This window comes from Sinohyriopsis cumingii, chromosome 12, assembly GCF_028554795.1.
Source record: "Sinohyriopsis cumingii isolate HCF-2022 chromosome 12, ASM2855479v2, whole genome shotgun sequence".
Lineage (NCBI taxonomy): Eukaryota > Metazoa > Mollusca > Bivalvia > Unionida > Unionidae > Sinohyriopsis > Sinohyriopsis cumingii.
Genome location: NC_142972.1, coordinates 27,058,087 through 27,081,538, shown reverse-complemented (window position 1 = coordinate 27,081,538; position 23,452 = coordinate 27,058,087). Strand labels below are relative to the sequence as shown.

General features: G+C 34.9%; 1 protein-coding gene across 1 annotated transcript in view; it reads right to left on the bottom strand.

The window, feature by feature from the left end:
* LOC149786142 (T-complex protein 1 subunit theta-like) overlaps positions 1-23,452 on the bottom strand; it is a 54,366-nt gene that overhangs the window by 15,821 nt on the left and 15,093 nt on the right. The window contains exons 6-12 of the mRNA XM_089976476.1: positions 19,400-19,461; positions 18,679-18,816; positions 18,002-18,073; positions 16,728-16,901; positions 14,572-14,659; positions 11,829-11,944; positions 9,717-9,788 (exon numbers count right to left, since the gene is read on the bottom strand). Coding sequence (XP_089832602.1) covers positions 9,717-9,788; positions 11,829-11,944; positions 14,572-14,659; positions 16,728-16,901; positions 18,002-18,073; positions 18,679-18,816; positions 19,400-19,461 — 722 coding nt within the window. The remainder of the gene's footprint in view (positions 1-9,716; positions 9,789-11,828; positions 11,945-14,571; positions 14,660-16,727; positions 16,902-18,001; positions 18,074-18,678; positions 18,817-19,399; positions 19,462-23,452) is intronic.

Here is a 23,452-nt window from a genome sequence, read left to right as displayed (position 1 = left end):
AAATGAATGCAGTTAAGAAAAAGCATCTGCAAATGATTTGGGTCATATTCTAAAAAATCTAACACTATCGGCACTAAGGAAACTTTATCACATGTTCATATATTTAAGATACTTTGAATGCTACCTCTTTAATGGGAATGCACATTAAGAAATGTGTCAATATAACACAGTTGCCCGTGCATATATGATGCTACTAAAGGGGACAAAATTCCAAGTCAAACTCGACATTAATGCTAATGTAAATCCGCATATCATATTTGGTTTTCAATCCACAAAGGTTAACAAAATCTAATGCAACTGGATGGCAAAATTCTCATTCAAAGAGAGGTAACAACTAAAACAACATAGGTGGAAAATCATGAAAATAGAACTTGACCAAAATCTTTTTTCATTTAAAGCTTGATACAAAATAGCTTTAAATCCATGAAATTGCAAGTTATTTAGCTGCGAAACTAAATTTGTCATCGACGGACAGGAACACGAGGCATGGATCACACAACGATGTTTTAAAATGTTTCCTTTCGTATGCATGAACACCAACGTTGCTAGGTATGTTAGGGATAGCATAACTCAATTCTCTGAGCTTGAAAAAGAAAAAAAAAACACAACCAGTAACAAGAATAAGTAATAGGGATGTTTTTCAACGTTTTACATAATGATGTTTTGATGAAAATTTATGAATTGAATATTTAAGTTCATCTTTTTGGACAAGCATTATGCATTGCGGCAACAAATGTTGCTAGGTTTTCGATGACTGCTCTATAAAAAGAACATTCATCAATCCATACATAGCTTTTCTGTAGCCCTCATTAACACCTGTACTATTATGGAATCATGGGAATAATACAGGAGTATAGAAGAGGGCAAATAATGAATTGCTATTTTTCATGAAATGGAGAACTGAGTGAACATCACTAAGTCTATCAGTAGCTTGATAAAGTCCCGGGCCCTAATAGTTAACTACCTGTAAGATATTTTGTTAACACTTCTTGTTGTTGTAGTTGTATGGTTTAACACCATTTTTCTGCACAAGATAGGATATGCATGGCGGCCAGTATAAATGGTGTAGAAAGAACCCGGAAAGAACCACTAACCCATGAGAAGATACTGGTAAGCTTTCTCACATACCCACATTGGCTGAACCTGAGACTTGAACCCACTCAGACAGAGGTGAGATGGCAATGATCCGTAATGGTGAGTGCTTTGAACCTCTCGGGGGGTGGGGTTTGCTAACACTAATAGCTGGTGTAAAATCAACTGTCTGAAAGACCTACTATAGTATCTATACCTCTTTTATTTCTATAAGTAAAAGAGCCCTTCAGTAATATTTGTACAACAGAATATGAATGCATGTTGCCTTGTATTTCGATGACTATTCTATGAAAAATAATAGTCATCAATCCGCATAGCTTTTCTATAGCCCTTGATAACACCTACATTCCTATGATAGCAATGAAGGAGAAATGGAGAGGGCACACAATGAATAAATTACTTCATACACGCATGGATATGGAGACAACTGGAAATATTTCATGAACACAAATGCCTCCTGAAAGTATCTGAAAAATGACATAATGAAAAACCTAACAAAAGAATATATGGTCTGAAAAGAGCAGTACTATATACCATACCATGGTCTTGATGGAAAATTAAATTAAACAGTCCAATATTATATTCCCTACCATGATCCTGATGGAGAGTTAAAAAAAGACCAATCTTATATGCCCTGCCATGGTTTTGATGGGGAGTTTAAATATGCAGCACAATATTCTATGCCTACCATGGTCTTGATGGGGAGTTAAAATAAGCAGCACAATATTCTATGCCCTACCATGGTCTTGATGGGGAGTTAAAATAAATAGACCAATATTATATGCCCTGCCATGGTCTTGATGGGGAGTTTAAATAAATAGACCAATATTATATGCCTATCAGTCTTGATGGGGGAGTGAAAATAAATAGACCAATATTATATGCCCTACCATGGTCTTGATGGAGACTTAAAATTAAGAGCCCATTATTATATGCCTATCATGGGGAGTTAAAATAAATCACCCAATATGCGATAGAACAAAACAGCCTTGAAATAACATTTGTACGATAGTATATGAATAAATGTTGCCTTGTATTTCGAAGACTATTCTACGAAAAATAATAGTCATCAATCCACATAGCTTTTCTATAGCCCTTGATAACACCTACATTCCTATGATAGCAATGCAGGAGAAACGGAGAGGGCACACAAAAATAATAGTCAACAATCCACATTTTAACATATGGTCTGAAAAGAGCAATACTCTATGTTCAACAAATGAATACAGTTAAGAAAAAGCATCTGCAAATGATTTGGGTCATATTCTAAAAAATCTAACACTATCGGCACTAAGGAAACTTTATCACATGTTCATATATTTAAGATACTTTGAATGCTACCTCTTTAATGGGAATGCACATAAGAAATGTGTCAATATAACACAGTTGCCCATGCATATATGATGCTACTAAATGGGGAAAAAATTCCAAGTCAAACTTGACATAACACCATACATTTTCTTCAGAAAAAAAGTGAAAATCAAATTGACATTAATCCTAATGTAAATCCTCATATCATATTTGGTTTCAATCCACAAAGTTTAACAAAATCTGATGCAACTGGATGGCAAAGTTCTCATTTAAAGAGAGGTAACAACTAAAAAAAACAGGTGGAAAAATCATGAAAATAGAACTTGACCAAAATCTTTTTTCATTTAAAGCTTGATACAAAATAGCTTTAAATCCATGAAATTGCGAGTTATTGAGCTGCGAAACTAAATTTGTCATTGATGGAGAGGAACACGAGGCATGGATCACACAATGATGTTTTAAAATGTTTCCTTTCGTATGCATGAACACCAACGTTGCTAGGTATGTTAGGGATAGCATAACTCAATTCTCTGAGCTTGAAAAAGAAAAGAAAAAAAAAACAACCAGTTACAAGAATAAGTAATAGGGATGGTTCTTCAACATTTTACATAATGGCATTTTGATGAAAATTTATGAATTGAATATTTAAGTTCATCTTTTGGACAAACATTATGCATTGCGACAACAAATGTTGCTAGGTTTTCGATGACTGTTCTATAAAAAGAACATTCATCAATCCACACATAGCTTTTCTGTAGCCCTCATTAACACCTGTACTACTATGGAAACATGGGAGTAATACAGGAGTATAGAAGAGGGCAAATAATGAATTGCTATTTTTCATGGAATGGAGAACTGAGTGAACATCACTAAGTCTATCAGTAGCTTGATAAAGTCCTGGCCCCTAATAGCTACCTACCTGTAAGATATTTTGTTAACACTTCTTGTTATTGTAGTTGTATGGTTTAACACCATTTTTCTGCACAAGATAGGATATGCATGGCGGCCAGTATAAATGGTGTAGAAAGAACCCGGAAAGAACCACCAACCCAAGAGAAGCCACTGGCAAGCTTTCTCACATACCCACATTGGCTGAACCAGAGACTCAAACCCACTCAGACAGAGGTGAGATGGCAATGATCCGTAATGGTTAGTGTTTTAAACCACTCAGGGGACCTCTTTTGCTAACACTAATAGCTGGTGTAAAATCAACTGTCTGAAAAACCTCCTATAGTATCTATACCTCTTTTATTTCTATAAGTAAAAGAGCCCTTCAGTAACATTTGTACAACAGAATATGAATGCATGTTGCCTTGTATTTCGATGACTATTCTATGAAATATAATAGTCATCAATCCACACAGCTTTTCTATAGCCCTTGATAACACCTACATTCCTATGATAGCAATGAAGGAGAAACGGAGAGGGCACACAATGAATAAATTACTTCATACACACATGGATATGGAGACAACTGGAAATATTTCATGAACACAAATGTCTCATGAAAGTGTCTGAAAAATGACAAAATGAAAAACCTAACTAAAGAACATATGGTCTGAAAATAGCAGTACTATATACCATACCATGGTCTTGATGGAGAATTAAATTAAACAGCCCAATATTATATTCCCTACCATGATCCTGATGGAGAGTTAAAAAAAAAAAGAATAATCTTACATGCCCTGCCATGGTCTTGATGGGGAGTTAAAATAAATAGACCAATATTATATGCCCTGCCATGGTCTTGATGGGGAGTTAAAATAAACAGACCAATATTATATGCTTATCAGCCTTGATGGGGAGTGAAAATAAATAGACCAATATTATATGCCCTACCATGGTCTTGATGGAGACTTAAAATTAAGAGCCCAATATTATATGCCTATCATGGGGAGTTAAAATAAATCACCCAATATGTGATAGAACAAAACAGCCCTGAAGTAACATTTGTACGATAGTATATGAATAAATGTTGCCTTGTATTTCGAAGACTATTCTACAAAAAATAATAGTCATCAATCCACATAGCTTTTCTATAGCCCTTGATAACACCTACATTCCTATGATAGCAATGCAGGAGAAACGGAGAGGGCACACAAAAATAATAGTCAACAACCCACATTTTAACATATGGTCTGAAAAGAGCAATACTATATGTTCAACAAATGAATGCAGTTAAGAAAAAGCATCTGCAAATGATTTGGGTCATATTCAGAAAAATCTAACACTATCGGCACTAAGGAAACTTTGTCACATGTTCATATATTTAAGATACTTTGAATGCTACCTCTTTAATGGGAATGCACGCAAGAAATGTGTCAATATAACACAGTTGCCCGTGCATATATGATGCTATTAAATGGGTGAAAAATTCCAAGTCAAACTTGACATAACACCATACAATTTCATCAGAAAAAAAAAGTGAAAATCAAATTGACATTAATCCTAATGTAAATCCTCATATCATATTTGGTTTCAATCCACAAAGTTTAACAAAATCTGATGCAACTGGATGGCAAAGTTCTCATTCAAAGAGAGGTAACAACTAAAAAAACAGGTGGAAAATCATGAAAATAGAACTTGACCAAAATCTTTTTTCATTTAAAGCTTGATACAAAATAGCATTAAATCCATGAAATTGTGAGTTATTGAGCTGCGAAACTAAATTTGTCATCGATGGACAGGAACACGAGAGGCATGGATCACACAATGATGTTTTCAAATGATTCCTTTCGTATGCATGAACACCAACGTTGCTAGGTATGTTAGGGATAACATAACTCAATTCTCTGAGCTTGAAAAAGAAAAGAAAAAAACAACCAGTTACAAGAATAAGTAATAGGGATGGTTCTTCAACGTTTTACATAATGGCGTTTTGATGAAAATTTATGAATTGACTATTTAAGTTCATCTTTTGGACAAGCATTATACATTGCGGCAACAAATGTTGCTAGGTTTTCGATGACTGTTCTATAAAAAGAACATTCATCAATCCACACATAGCTTTTCTGTAGCCCTCATTAACACCTGTACTACTATGGAAACATGGGAGTAATACAGGAGTATAAAAGAGGGCAAATAATGCATTGCTATTTTTCATGAAATGGAGAACTGAGTGAACATCGCTAAGTCTATCAGTAGCTTGATAAAGTCCCGGCCCCTAATAGTTAACTACCTGTAAGATATTTTGTTAACACTTCTTGTTATTGTAGTTGTATGGTTTAACACCATTTTTCAGCGCAAGATAGGCTATACATGGCGGCCAGTATAAATGGTGTAGAAAGAACCCGGAAAGAACCACGAACCCAAGAGAAGCTACTGGCAAGCTTTCTCACATACCCACATTGGCTGAACCAGAGACTCAAACCCACTCAGACAGAGGTGAGATGGCAATGATCCATAATGGTTAGTGTTTTAAACCACTCAGGGGACCTCTTTTGCTAACACTAATAGCTGGTGTAAAATCAACTGTCTGAAAAACCTCCTATAGTATCTATACCTCTTTTATTTCTATAAGTAAAAGAGCCCTTCAGTAACATTTGTACAACAGAATATGAATGCATGTTGCCTTGTATTTCGATGACCATTCTATGAAAAATAATAGTCATCAATCCACACAGCTTTTCTATAGCCCTTGATAACACCTACATTCCTATGATAGCAATGAAGGAGAAATGGAGAGGACACACAATGAATAAATTACTTCATAAACACATGGATATGGAGACAACTGGAAATATTTCATGAACACAAATGCCTCATGAAAGTGTCTGAAAAATGACAAAATGAAAAACCTAACTAAAGAACATATGGTCTGAAAATAGCAGTACTATATACCATACCATGGTCTTGATAGAGAATTAAATTAAACAGCCCAATATTATATTCCCTACCATGATCCTGATGGAGAGTTAAAAAAAAAGACTAATCTTACATGCCCTGCCATGGTCTTGATGGGGAGTTAAAATAAATAGACCAATATTATATGCCCTGCCATGGTCTTGATGGGGAGTCAAAATAAACAGACCAATATTATATGCTTATCAGCCTTGATGGGGAGTGAAAATAAATAGACCAATATTATATGCCCTACCATGGTCTTGATGGAGACTTAAAATTATGAGCCCAATATTATATGCTTATCATGGGGAGTTAAAATAAATCACCCAATATGTGATAGAACAAAACAGCCCTGAAGTAACATTTGTACGATAGTATATGAATAAATGTTGCCTTGTATTTCGAAGACTATTCTACAAAAAATAATAGTCATCAATCCACATAGCTTTTCTATAGCCCTTGATAACACCTACATTCCTATGATAGCAATGCAGGAGAAACGGAGAGGGCACACAAAAATAATAGTCAACAACCCACATTTTAACATATGGTCTGAAAAGAGCAATACTATATGTTCAACAAATGAATGCAGTTAAGAAAAAGCATCTGCAAATGATTTGGGTCATATTCTAAAAAATCTAACACTATCGGCACTAAGGAAACTTTGTCACATGTTCATATATTTAAGATACTTTGAATGCTACCTCTTTAATGGGAATGCACATTAAGAAATGTGTTAATATAACACAGTTGCCCGTGCATATATGATGCTATTAAATGGGGGAAAAATTCCAAGTCAAACCTGATATAACACCATACAATTTCATCAGAAAAAAAGTGAAAATCAAATTGACATTAATCCTAATGTAAATCCTCATATCATATTTGGTTTCAATCCACAAAGTTTAACAAAATCTGATGCAACTGGATGGCAAAGTTCTCATTCAAAGAGAGGTAACAACTAAAAAAACATAGGTGGAAAATCATGAAAATAGAATTTGACCGAAATCTTTTTTCATTTAAAGCTTGATACAAAATAACTTGAAATCCATGAAATTGTGAGTTATTGAGCTGCGAAACTAAATTTGTCATTGATGGAGAGGAACACGAGGCATGGATCACACAATGATGTTTTAAAATGTTTCCTTTCGTATGCATGAACACCAACATTGCTAGGTATGTTAGGGATAGCATAACTCAATTCTCTGAGCTTGAAATAGAAAAGAAAAAAACAACCAGTTACAAGAATAAGTAATAGGGATGGTTCTTCAATCTTTTACATGTTTTGATGAAAATTTATGAATTGACTATTTAAGTTCGTTTTTTGGACAAGCATTATGCATTGCGGCAACAAATGTTGCTAGGTTTTCGATGACTGTTCTATAAAAAGAACATTCATCAATCCACACATAGCTTTTCTGTAGCCCTCATTAACACCTGTACTACTATGGAAACATGGGAGTAATACAGGAGTATAGAAGAGGGCGAATAATGAATTACTATTTTTCATGTAAATGAAGAACTAAGCAGACTTCACAAACAGTAGTTTGAAAAAATCCTGGCCCTAACAGCAGCTACCTATCTGTAGTCTGTTATCTCAACACTAATAGCTGTCCTAAAATCAAACAGTCTACAAAAACTCCTATAGGATCTGTAACATTAAGTAATGCTACATTACCGTTTAGCAACTACCCTTCTTCATTACTAGTCAATTCTGCTCATGCAAAACCCAAATTCATGCTGCAAATCTGCATTATAATTCAATAAAAATATCTCGTCTTTCCATCAGATCAGTCATAGATCCCTTGGCTTGATGCTTTACATTGCTCACTATAACTCCAAACTCGCAGGATTGATATGATTACACTCAAAGTGACATAGACACTTGGATCTGGTGATATCTATTAATATCAGACACTTCAGTAGTAGGTACGATTCAATTATTTGATAAACCTCGGTTATGTTAAATCATGAAGAAAACAGTGCTTGTAAAATCTACACCTTGAATTGCAGACCCTATCTATGTGGATATACAGTGAAAATGGAGAAATATACAACTCTGAAATAGATCAGGAAATGCTACAACTGTTATATACCTCTTTGTATTTGTAGGAGTAAAAATAACTAGATGTGAGCCCTACCATATACGAGGCAGGGCATAAAAAAATGGCTTCCTTGTAAGAACAAAGATAAATCAGATTGGAACAAGTTCAATGCAAGATGTCTACGGGGCATTATCATCACTTTTGTCTACCTATAATGATTTGGAGTCACCTTTTGAGTGACAAGGATACTAAGGCCGAGAAAATGTCCTCTGGCTCACCACAGGTAGAATGCTGTTACTGTCACCATTAAACTTCCAAAGTCTAATGATTCTTTGAGTCTTTAGTATCCGTGATGTCTGATAATGTGTTTCTAATAATGAAAACGTGAGTTTTCCCTAAAGACCAAAATTCCCCAAAATCTGGAAAGGAATTTAATTGCCTGATGAGATGTGGGAATGTAACATATCATTAGTTAGATGATGTTTTGTTTTGTGTAAACCTGGTCCATTGCATTAACTGGCAACAGTGTGTTCTTGCAATAAAGTCTATTTCATTGGCGGACTGAAACATGCTCATGCAATAAAAACTGTTTATAAAGTGACGCTTAATGGTATTATTTTATGCTTACTGGCCCATATAATTTTGGCATGAATGATTGCAGAAAGTGTCAAGAAAAAGGTTCAGATAGCAAAAAATGTTTTTTGCAGCTTTGTTTGACCAAAATCACCATTCTATTTTTAACATTGATGAAAAAGGTATTTTATTAGACCCTCCTATGGTTTAGAATTGACCAAGCCATGGAATAGTCTGGTTCAATGAGACTATTAATTCTGTTAAGAAGCTTTACATTAAAACTATAAGAAGTACCTATGACAGAATTACTTGATTAAAGCCCCCAAAGTGATAAAAATAACTGGATGTTGTTCATGTTCCACCGTGTAGTGTCCCAGAGGCCATATTATTATTGGAAGTTTTATCTGCCCAGTGAAGATGGCTGTCTAATGAACAGACATTTTAAACAATATATAGCTCCATTAAGACAAATGGATGATTTCACCGTTCTTTAGAATATTTGTTACAACTTTGTCAAAAATAACAAAATATTTTATTTTTAAAAATGTGTGGGGAGTTCAGTGTGCATTAAGCTACCTCATAATAGACAAGGGAACTCATTCACATCATGCCAGTAAAATGCATGCAAAGTTAAGACCTATCTGTCAATATACCAGCCATAATGAATATCCCACTGGAATATTACACTGTACCATGATCACCAGCTTATATCACACTGTAACCATGATCACCAGCTTATATCACACTGTAACCATAATCGCCAGCTTATATCACACTGTAACCATGATCACCAGCTTGTATCACACTGTAACCATTATCACCTGCTTACAACAAGACACCATAACAGCTTACCTCTCCAAAAGTTGTGATCTGTTTTGCAAGCTCAATCTCGGTGGCACCGGCGCCTGGCACAAGACGATCATCCTACCAACAGAAAAAATGCAACTGTTAGTCAAATCCATGTCATTTTTCTATTTCTCACAAGTTATCCTTTTTTTGTCAAACCCACCTTTTACTTTGATAGAAAGTAAATAAATGTTTAACATCAAGCTTAAAATAAAAAACATGAACACGGTGTGGATCAATGGATAGACCCCCCCCCCCCGTGATCACTATGTCAAGCTTCTATCAAGGGAGGTTGACAATCAGTGTCGGACATAGTTTGAAAACTCTAGGTAACACTCCAACTGTTGCCAATAACCTAAGAAGGAAAATGGTTGAGGTACAGTGAGGCTGTACATGGTATACAAGTAAATATGCCTTTAAATGTGCAGATGCTAAGACAGAACTATCTCTCTCTTCTACGCTGTCATAATACGCTAAAAAAGTAATCCAACTGCGACAGAATATTTATAGAATATAAAAAAGACTGAAAAATCTGGAAGAATAGCATGGCCTGCAAGGAATATGTATTGTCTTACCCCAGATACAATATGAAGTCACCATCCCAAACCACTACTTTACACCTAGGATGTGTACATGACATTACATACTTCTAGATACTCAACTAAGTAAAGTTGAACTTGAAGATTCGTAAAAATCATTTAATAAGAAAAATAATACCCTGACCTTAATTATTTTAAACAATATCAAACCATAAATTACTCAGGATTGATCATACAAAGTACCATACACATGTGATTTGAATTTTTGATGATCTTTGCTTTCCTACTGTTGCCTAAAGATAGTTTCCTCCCTAAATTGCTAAAATGCACGTTGTAACAAAAACTCAAGTGCCTTGTATATACAACAAAAACTTGAGTGCCTTGTATACACAACAAAAACTTGATGGACTTGTAAATACAACAAAAACTTGATGACCTTGTATATACAACAAAATCTTGAGTACCTTGCATACACAACAAAAACTAAAGTGCCTTGTATACACAACAAAAACTTGATGCCCTTGTATATACAACAAAAACACAAATGCCTTGTACATACAACAAAAACTCAAGTGCCCTGTATATACAACAAAAAATTGATGGCCTTGTATATACAACAAAAAATCAAGTGCCTTGTACATACAACAAAACTTGATGGCCTTGTATATACAACAAAAACTTGATGGCCTTGTATATACAACAAAAACTTGATGGCCTTGTATATACAACAAAAACTTGAGTGCCTTGTATATACAATAAAAACTTGATGGCCTTGAAGATACAACAAAAACTTGATGACTCTGTATATACAACAAAAACTTGAGTGCCTTGTATATACAATAAAAACTTGATGGCATTGTATATACAACAAAAACCTGATGGCCTTGTATATACAATAAAAACTTGATGGCCTTGTATGTACAACAAAAACTTGAGTGCCTTGTATATACAATAAAAACTTGATGGCATTGTATATACAACAAAAACTTGATGGCCTTGTATATACAACAAAAACTTGATGGCCTTGTATATACAACAAAAACTTGATGGCCTTGTATATACAATAAAAACTTGATGGCATTGTATATACAACAAAAACTTGATGGCCTTGTATATACAACAAAAACTTGATGGCCTTGGATATACAACAAAAACTTGATGGCCTTGTATATACAATAAAAACTTGATGGCATTGTATATACAATAAAAACTTGATGGCCTTGTATATACAATAAAAACTTGATGGCCTTGTATATACAACAAAAACTTGATGGCCTTGTATATACAACAAAAACTTGATGGCCTTGTATATACAATAAAAACTTGATGGCCTTGTATATACAATAAAAACTTGATGGCCTTGTATATACAACAAAAACTTGATGGCCTTGTATATACAACAAAAACTTGATGGCCTTGTATATACAATAAAACATCGACAGGAAACATTTGATCTGATCTGCTAAACCACATTACATATTCATGGAATAAAATGTTTTAATATTTGTAGATGGAATAAATGAACAATGGGAGTATATGGAAGGAGTTATACATATATGCTGATTTAATTCCCCCATACCTTTGTTAAAGCTTTGAAGTTGTTGACACCATCATCTACAGCTCTTTCCACGTCATCCATAATATTCTCCGTTGATCCTCTTATAATAATTGTAGCAATGGCACTCTCCTCCTTATCTGCAAATAATGTAACAACAATGCTATAAAAAAAAATCCAATAGCCTGACGCCTGGGGCCCCACTAATTTTCGAATGTAACAAATTAAACGAAGGTTCAAAGTGATCTTTGCCTCCTGCTTCTGAACAACAATATACTAGTCAAAACGTTCAGAAAAAAATATTGTCATTCTTGATGACAATAATTCTGTTGCTCTTAGAAGAGTGATGAATGTATCACAATAGCTGGTTCTAGCAAAACAAACACATATTTCAATGGCTGCTACTTCTGGTGATACAAACAGAAGAGTGATAATATATTTCACTGATTGCTGACTCTGGTGAGACAAACACAAGAGTGACGACTCCGGCAACTGTATTATCACTGATTTTTGTGGGAAGCCAATTTTTGTTAATTTCGTGGTTGCCACAAAACCATAAATTGGAAGACCCAACCAAAAACTCAGCCACATATGATAAAGACAACCACCCCCATTTCCTTACCATCTTTCATTCCTAGACACCAACAAAGCTATTTGATAAATCAATATCATTTATGTATTCTAGACATAAGAGTCCCTTTAATGGACTGATGCTCTACTTTGTGAAAAGAATTTCCAGGAATTCAAGATCATTTCTCCCATTTAGCTGTCTCGTGTTGAAACTATCTATATAATATTCTTCAGCTGTAACAAAATTTTCAAATTTACTGCTGTCATACACATACCGGATGCCAGGTTGGCACCTTTTACCTATTATAATACCTTAGGAGTACAACCACGACCTTACAATCCCCCCCATCCCAAGTTATGTGTGTGTGTGACTTGGATTTTTAATGTGGCTTTAACAATTTTTCAGTCATATCGCTACAATGTCTGCAGTGTGAAAGTTTATAGTGATGTCTAGCACTGGGTCATCATGCTGCAGACATGTAGTATGATGTCCCACCCAGTCACATTATCCTGACACCAGGCTGACCAGTCCTAACACTAACCTCTAGATGCTGAGCGCTAAGCGAGGCAGCTGTTAGTACTGATTTTTCAAGTCTTTGGTATAACTCGGCTGAGGATCAAACACATGACCTCCGACATCTGAGGCGGATGCTCTCACCACTAGGCCACCGGAGCGGTACCCTTCCAAGTTAAATTTTTAGCTATAAACGTTCTCTGCCCGCACGTGTTACACAACAGTAATCTCCCCATAAAGGGATTAGTGCCAAATCCTGTCCATACTCCAGGTACTACTGCAGTGGAATTCATGCTCTGCCAAATGCATGGAGGATGTGAGGGTTTATTTATATAATCATCAGGTAAGTATTACCAAAGAAACATAATTTACTCCAAAAATTGGTTTTCATTTTCAACTATGTCACCCTATCATAAAACTGTTGGAGAATATGTAAGAGGCGGAGGAAGTTGCATCCTCTTACCTGGGAGAAGGTCCATTTCAAGTTCCCTAAGGTAAGCGAGGCAGCTACAACTCTTGAGGTACCATTAGGCTGGAGTACCGACTACATATGCTGTGACATGGCTCTGCCTCCACCCCTAAAACCAAAGCCATTTCACTGATAAGCTGCTACATGACCTGGCAAGGTCGCCTGTTGCATTGCTGCTACAGGCCGCACCAGATCAAACTAAGCCTTTTAAGACGAAAGATCTTGTAGGTTAAGTTAGAGAAAGTTGTCTCTGACCTGCATCCCATGACCTTAATAATAACCATTAGGTAATGGATACACCGATACACTAAAATGAAATGCTGGTGGTGACCCATGTGATTTACTTTGATATAGGGTAAATTCTCTGTATGCTGAGCAAATATCTCATCTTATCCAGGCCGATACAGCTTGAACAGATATACTGAAGATAATAACTGACAAGGTTTCCTTCTTCACATGGGCTCAATTCCTTTTAGTTACCACTTCAAAATCCCTCAAAAGGTCCTGTCAATGGTCCCAAGGCAAAGAGCCCAATGTGGAAAAGAATTTACCACAAAAGATTAAATGTCCATTAGTAGATCACTCTCCCTGACCACCAACTAGATTGGCAGATAACGTTTAGTGTCTTTCAGCTAAAAGTGTTATTTAGGAGGGCTGGATTTGCGAGGTACTAGTACTTCTCTTATGATAATTAGGTAATGTATTTAAAGAAGAAATGGTTAGAAAAATATTACAGTATACTCTCCTTACTCCTCCAACTTGTGGAATAGTTTGGAGAATACCACCTGACACAAGACTTTTGCCAGGCCTCTAAAACTGCACATGTTCTAGCACAAATGGAAATCGTAGCTGTAATATGGACAAGATCTGAAGCAAAACCTCTATCATGGGAGACATCACTCCCGTCTGATTCCCACCAACATTTAGCTGTTTTATAAATTTAAGTATGGAGGGTTAGATCTGCAAGGTTATGGTTGCACTCCAAATGTATTGTGAATAGGTAATGTATTTGAAGAAAAAATTTTTTATTTATCCATTCAATATGTTCTTAACTACATATACTATTTGAGTGATCCTCAACCCAATTCTCTTTAATATTTTTTAGCTTGTTTCAGATAAAACCAGGTATGTCACACTTAAACTGATATAATCCTGAACGCCATGGGGAAATAACAAACTTTTCTTCACTCTAAAAGTACACGAGTAAATCTCACCTTGTTTGAAAACTATCACTGGGGTGTCTCCTATTTCATCTACATATACCTTGTCACAATATCCTGCTTCATCTGCTGTTGGAGGAGTCTGTTCCAAATAATAATAACAATAATAATAATAAAGAAACATTACTGAAGTTAACAATTATTCTGTAAATAACACAACAATTACAATGTCACAATGGTATATATTTGATTTCCACAAAGAAGAGGCCCATGTGAACCTGAAATCATTCAACTGTCCAAGTATAGCTTAAAAATTATTAGCTAGATAACTAAGGTTAAAAAATGTTTCCACCTGACTAATGAAAGCCAGCAGAAAGGCCTTTTCAAACTCATCCTGGCCGAACATAGTTGCAAAGTGTTATATGAAATGTTACTACCAAATTTATTTTCAAACTGTCAAGTAAGCACTGGAGATGTAAAATGAAAAGTATTTTCAACCAGTTTGTAACAGAAGTGAATATCAGAGCTGCAACAGAATCAATAAAACTTATTTTAAATAATAATAGAGTGGTTCTGGAATTAGTGTCAAGAACAATTTCCACAGAAACTTGATTATTGCTTGGGAGGCTTAAGAAAACCTAAAACTTTGACAAGGAACAGTTACACAATGGTTGATCAAATTATCACTGTAGTTTTTAAGAAAAAAAAAAGAATACTAATAAGGCAAGATGCAGACACTGGAACATACCATAAACTTAAATGACCTCTTGCCAGGTGAATTAACAACAATTTTACAAAAACAAATGACAACCTGTATTGTCTAATCCACACCAAAATGAAAATACATAAATAAAATATAAAGAAAACAAGACTACCAAAAGTAGCACATTATATACCTGCCCAGCGCACAAAAGTACTTAAGACTCATTAACTAAGAGCCTTCTTCCTTACCAAAAGTGGAAACCCTCCTGAAGGTTTGGTCCAGGTGTGTGATGTAGAATTAATGGTACTACGTGAAAACCATTTTTCCTCTTTTAGTCAGTGGCCTTTGACATGAAAATTGCTAAGTTCTTTCTTACTAAGTGCAATTCATCCACAAACTTTAGTAACTGCTGACAATGGACAAATCAAGTTACTGTGCAGAAACCATACTTCTTGGCCTTGAAACCCCAAAATTGTTAGGTACTTCCTTAACTCAAGGGCAAATCATGTATATGTGTGTGTGTGATTTGGATTTTTAATGTAGCTTTCACAATTTTTCAGTCAAATTGTTACGATGTCTGCAGTGTGGCAGTTTTATAGTGATGTCTAACACTGGGGCATCATGCTGCAGACATGAAGCATCATGTCTCACCCAGTCACATTATCCTGACACCAGGCCGACCAGTCCTAACACTAACCTCTTAATGTTGTGCACCTAGTGAGGCAGCTGTAAAAAAAATTATGTCTTTGGTATGACTTGGTCAGAGTTCGAACATGTGATCTCTCCCATCCAAGGCAGACGTTCTAATCACTAGGACACTGGAGCAGTAGGCAAACCATTTATAAATTCTGGTAAATGTAGAGATACAAAACAATTTAACTTCTTCATGTTAGTGGCCTTGACCTTTTGCCATTTACTGTCAAATAATGATATGGTTCTTTCATACCCCAAAGTTTGGTAACTGCAGATGATGGAGACCTCATGTTTTTATATGGAAACAATTTTTATTCCCGCAGTCAGTGACCTTGACCCTGAAATTAATAATTGATACAAATACAAGCTATACACAAAGTCTGTAGATGGCAAAGAACATTGTCCTGAAACCAGTTTCAATTTCCTTTCAGTTACTTTGAGATTCTGAACCCAAAACTGATAGGGTTTTTCCTTAGCTAAACTGGAAGCCATCCACCAAGTTTGGTGAGTGTAGATGGTAGACACAACTTGTGTTATTGTACATAAACAAAACTGTCAACAGACGGACAGCATAAAAATATACTATGGCAGGAGTATTGTAACTGTTGATGAAAGAAACTGCTACATCTCACATTCAGTTCAACAAAATGTAATGCTTAATCATTAAAGATGGAAAGAAACTTTGTCCTCTTTGTACCTCTAATAAAAGCTATGAAAATCAACAACATTCAGCATTGTGTCAAATTTAAAATATATATTTACTGAAAATAATCAGGTAAAAGAATCCTGCTGTATGAAAAGAAAAAGGACTTACAATCCTGGGCAATGGTGTAGCATTGATGGATTTACATAGTCGACGAAGATCCCACTTGGACAGTAGGCGGACAACAAGAATTTTATACTTGTTACAGAAGTGAAGACTCAGTTCTCCCACTTTCCCTCCTGTCACTATCACACAACATCCAGTGCTAGCTATGGATTTGATTTGCTGCAAAGAAGAGAAACAAAATTTATTTAGGTCAATTGTTTTGCTTAATGTACAGTGAACACTCCCTCAAGCAGCCAGCTTGGAGTCACATTAACTTGGTAGAGCATATGGCTTCTAATACAAAGGTTGCAGGTTTGATATCCACCCAAGCAAGCCTAGGTAGGTGTGTCCTTCGGAAACACAATTAGCTTGCATTTCCTTGGCATGATATAGCCAATATCGTGTTAAAAGTGCCATTATACCCTCCCCAAAGCCAAATGCATTAAGCAGCCTGCCAGAGGATGGTAAAAGGTCCTAAAGTTGGTACAATAGATAGAGCACAGGATGGCATAGAGCTGTTGAAGGAAAATATCAGTCAGAGCAGGTATCTGGATGGCACAGAGTCAAGGGCAGGTATCTGGATGGCGTAGAGTCAAGTGTAGGTAGCTAGATGGCATAGAGTCAAGGGCAGGGCAGACTTATTTTTCCATATGAATCTCATGGATGTAATTGAATTTCATAGGCATCCCATCCATAAAATACAGTTTAACTAATTCTACCAAAAATAATCATGATATCAATGTCATTTACAAATCTGAAGTAAATATGAGATATTTCTTCAAAAAACTGTATTCCAAACCTTACCTAACTCAAAATGTATGGTCTGACCTGCAGTATGCGGTAATGTCAGACCTGCGGTAATGGGTTTACAAACACTAACTGGGGAACCTAATAAATTTAAGATGAATTTATTAGATTTCACAGTTATCTGACATGCATAATTAAAAATAAATTCCAACACTCTTAAAATGTCATTCAGGAGTAAAGGTTCAATCGTATAAACCTGTCTAAAAATTTACTGGCAATATCAAGCAGCTAGAAACACGAACTATGCTGTTTAAAAAAAGGGATACAAAGAATAATTAATGCCTTTATTGTCAAAAATACTTTATGAACGCTCAACAACCTGCTTGGTAATTTGTTTTTAGCCATCTCAAGACTGAGTCACTGACATGTACAAGTAAAAATTAAAGCATAATGTACCATAACTATATGCATGTACAAGTAATAATGAAGGCATAATGTACAATATATGCATTATACCTTTGTATGCAACATACCTCTTCAATCAAATTTTCCTCTCCTTGGCTAAAATTCATTAATTCTTCTGCAGACTTAATTAATACAGTACCCTGAAACAAGAATTATAAAATTTATAATCTATTTCAACAACTGATCAAATACTGCTGATTTGTTAATATTTCTCTTACAGATTAATGTTATATGTCTAAAATGAATTAATGAACAGTATGGTACACATTAAAATGATAAGAATGCAACAAACATTCAATTACTGGTTGTTTATACATGTCCATGGCAATTTACACATATGTGGTTTCAAATCCATACAAACATACAAATATATAAAGGCCAATTATCTTTTATTAAAAACAGTTCTCTATTTTGTGTCACAGGTATCTCTTATCAGCAGACTAAATTAGTTCCACATGAATATGTAACATGATGGCTAGTATAAACTTATATATTATATTACCCTTCAACTTTTATTATCAAGAAAATACCTGCAGTCATCTGGAGTCTGTATCATTAACATATGAAGTGATTTATATTCTAATTCTGTTAGGATCATGTTCATGAAACATCTCAAAGTACAGGGCAAGTTTAAGGTTGAGGACTACATTCATGAAAGTGATCTCACATCAATATCTTTCAAGTAAAATGACAAAGACGGTTTTGATTAATACATTCCATATGAAAATACAAAATGTCAGTGTACCTTAGTTTCTGTCTGCATGATATCCAAAGGACAGGAATATACAGCTACTTTGCACTTTTCAGCTTTGGTTAACTCCCCTTCCACCTGCCTCTTGAATACCATTCCCTGCATCACCTGGGACTGAAGTATGCCTGCTCCCTGTCAAATAAATAGAATGGTTCTGCAGAATGATTTCGAACAGTCAATATCTTGCATCTCCATCCATCTTAAAGCACACTATAAGCTTTGGACTGCTTCTCTAGCTAATTGAGATTGTTTAACACTGGACATAATCCTGTCTAGGGCTTCAATCTTCTCTAGTAATAGTTCTGCAAAGGTATTATGATTGGGTAACATATTTAAAGAAATTTTGTGAGCCACACCCAACTGTGTTGAATCTGAATTTGTTTTATAATGGAGCATGCTATAGCAGGGTCACATTGTACCAAGTTAACTGATTTTTTTTTTGGGACATATTATTCTGATACTGTTACTTTTCTTACCCACCAAGTGATTTATGTCACCATCTTAAAATCTGTGTTTCCCTTTACCCTCATTTGCGCTTCAGAGACCCCCAACTTTTTAAATTGACCCCCAGTTTAGATATCAGTTTATTTTTGGTACTCGGTCTGACACCCCTAGGGGATACACTGTGATTTAAAATGTAACATGTTTTGCAAAGGAAAATTGCTATTCAATATATCAACAATGAAATTATAAACATGTCATAAATTGTACTTACCAAAATTTTACAAACTCTGATGTTATCAACATTGAAATTAAGCTTGCCTGGTAAAATGGAAACTGAAATTGGAAAAATGAAGACATAAAAGAATATGCACACAACTTTCAGTATGCTATGTGCAGCATATCGCAAAAGATATAGCTATTCCAGGTATTTACGGTATGTTTTTGGATGGCAAAAAACGATTACCTTTTCTGTCATCTAAATACTATTCAATTCCTTAATTTGGTGTCAGAAAACAAACAGGGGAAGGTAACCTCCTCCGGGCTGTAATAAGGTTACTGTAAGCTCATATGATGATGTGCTGCCATGAGTGTAAAACAATTATTTTTTTTTGAACACTGATGAAATTTTGATAAAGAAAGAGCGTAAAACTAGTCTCATATACATTTGTATTTGACAACTTACATTAAAATCCATAATACATCAAGTACTGTACAAAAATAATTAAAAAATCAATGAATTTGACATAGGTCATATGTTAAAAAATTTATGTACAAGTCACGTCCCATAAAAAATTCAAATAACGTGTATACAAACAAATGGTAGCCTTCGTTTGATCTAAACTCCATTGTCAAAAAGCGAGTGTCACTAAATAATTCACTATATTATTTATTGTCGCCAGTAGCATATTGATGTATAGTTGTTTAAATGTACTTAAATTGGCCCAGATTTTGGTCTGTGAGAAAACACTTGTCTTGACAATGCTACCAAGGGACTGATAGGGAAATAAAAAATGTAAACAAAATAAAACTTTTCACAAACATCTTTGCAAGATGTCCCACCTTCAAAGAACTTGATGGCCAGATATCAAGTTTCAAAGGATTGTTAATTTAATTTGTGTTTTATGCTGCTATTGGTAGTTATCATAAGCATAAAGTTGCTTTTTCCATGTAAAAATGGAAACTTTCACAGCAAAATAAACATGTTCCAATAACTGTGAAAAATCCAACAATCACTCAGATTCCATTGCTTTTATTTTAGTTTCGACTTCCTTTACATTATTTTTATTGATGATAGAAGTTGTTTTGATTTGATTATATGTGTTACTGAAGTCAATGCAAAATGCCAAACTTTAGAGGATTAAACAAATGCCCATTGTTATTGCGGCAGCAACCTCATATATTTGTGGAACAAATTATGGGTCAGAAGTGGCAGCTTGTCAACATAAACGATTAGAAAATGAAGGGTTTGTTCAATTTGAGACCTAGGGCTTCGGCTGACATAAACATTTCTTATCTCAACATTGACATAAACATGACAAATTTGACAGTTTATATTCTTCAATGAAGGTGATCTATTTGTTGTGGTTCTTCCTTCTTTTTTCTCTCCTTAACATACCCATGGGTAGCTCCAAAATGAGCAGAACTTACAGATTCAAAACAATCAGCTTGTTAAAAATTGTTTGATGCATATCGAGATATCAAGGTGATAATTGTTAATAATAGAACTTTAGGGATTTCTCTGATTGGTGTTCGGAAATAAAAGGCAGCTCCCACAATAAATGTTTACCATCTGCAAATAAGTTTATTACCTGTAGAACAACAACTGCCTAATCCAGGATATATAATGCCCAGGGATAATGGGTTTGTTTTAATGCATGACTCCAATGAATTTATTAATCCATACTGACTAAAATTTACTGTTTATTGAGGAAAAGAAGGTTTCATGTGTAAAGATGTCCATTCTGACAACCAATCATATCTTTGTTACCTGAATGAAGTTTGTGAAAAAATGAAACAATGATAAATGATTATCCAATATGGTACATTTTCATAACCACCCACCCATGGAAAAATTACTTTATAAAGTATAATTAGGATACCTATAACTATCAAAAGTTATTCAAGTTTATCTACCGGATAGCTATAATTGGGAAACCTAATATTGTTAGTACTGACTAAAATTCTTTGTGTCCAAAAACATAAGTTCTAGACAAAACATTACAGTCAAGCAACATTCAAAATTTACAAGGCATTTAAAGATTATTTTACCAAGAAATGGTGGTGTCCAAATACAAAATGTCACAAAAACACAGTAAAATACAAGTTATGGAACCTTTGCAAAGGTTGACAATAATGATGATGTAAAACACTGACAATCAAACCTAGGTGAGGTCTCATCAAGGCTGCTTAAAAACTGGGGATCTAACATTCAACGACCATACTCATACAAAACGATGACACAGGAAGCTCAAAATCAAATTCCTCTGAAGCTGTATCAATACAGCCACAATAAAGTTTTCTTGAAATGCAATAATAACATTAGGAATTATTGCGCGGAGACAAAGTGGGTAGGTATGACATCAATGGCCACAACTTCATTAAATGACCAAAAAGAAACAATGAAATATGAGAAAATGGCAAGATATCACCAGCACAAACCTGCCTGCTTCAAATCCACTAGGACGTTATTGCACAAGAAGTGAAGTGTATGATGAACAGGGGCTATAACTCTGCCTGTCTGACGAGCAGAGGCTATAAATCTGCCAAAAGAGGATACTGCCTGCTTAGCATACACCTAAGCAATACTGTCAAAGTAATCAAATATCTCATTCAACCTGTCTACTAAATTTTATAAAAATCCAGTAAGAGAATCACAGCAAGATATGAAAGTTGGTCTGACAATCAGGGGCTGTGACCATTAAATGACATAAAATGCTTCCTCAACAACATCAAACTGCATAAAAAATTTTGGTTGAACTCCAATTACAATCAAGGTTTTTTTCCTGTACAGAAACGAAAGCAATTAATTCTAACAACCATGGGCTATAAGATGGCATGCATGCTGACAACTGAATGCAGCCAAGATTTTAAAAATATTGAGTGGGTAGGTCTATCAGGGCAAAACGGATAAACACATAGCTGCCAACCCCTGAGTAGGAAAGTACTGACTGCTTATGACAAAAAATACATATTTTTAGGAACAAATACTGATTTTTAAACTTTAATGGATATGTAACTATTTACAACATCTACAACCATCAGTAAAGTAGGACAGTACTTAATCATCAAGTTGCACTCTTGCATCTTCTGAACAGGCACCATTCCAATCAGGTGCCCATTTAGAAGGTGCCAGAGTGCAACACACTCAGCCACAGGCTGTTTATAAAGACCTTTTCTATACCTTGTTTTTTTTAAATTCTCAATCATTATTGATTCTAATGTACCATCTTTCACTGATGATCTGAATTCTGTGCGATTTTCTTACTTAAGTGTTTCCGTTCTAGCACACAAGTAATCCCTTGCGATTTAACTGTCTGGAAAATGTGTGCGAAATATATCGCCAGCAATACTTGTAACTGAAAAACGAAGGTTCATTTCAAAAAGAAATTTAGTAAACCGAACTTTGATCAAATTACATCAAGGTTCTCTCTGGAATTTATATGCATCATAAGTTCAGGCCAAGTTGGATGATAATGATGAAGCAGCAAGCCGATGTTTATTTGCTTTTTCATGTTGTTTTAAGTCACTGGCACCTCCAAGCCCAGTGGCAAAATCACATTACACAATTTGCAAAGCAAAATTTTCTCTTTTACTAAATGGTTTCACAAATCTAAACAAGATGAAACAATTGTCCTTCCAATTCTGTTTTCTCTTCTTTCCTGGAGAAAATTCTGAATCTTCTGCCTTAATTTTTGACGTGACCAGAAGTTGAATATTAAGAAGCTGAGATATAGTGATAGTGGTAACAGTATGTACAATCCAATATGGCGGTTAGAGGCAGGCATTAAAGCCTTGATTTCAAACAAACTAATCATATTTTAAAACACAATTACTGTATACATGCAATACATTTCCAAAAGAATGGAACCAAGAACCCGTTCTAATCAGAAAAGTTAAATTAAATTTTTTAAAATAAAAAAAAAGAAAAGAATACAGATTTTTAACAAGAAAAACACATTTATTCAGGTGCAAAATATGGGAAAAATGGGACACCTGGAAGCTGTATAAACAATAATAATGAATGCCTGCAATCCAAGTGATGCCAAGTTCTCAACAGTGACAAGTTATGTATCAAAATTTGGTTGGAATCCAAATAATTGGGGGG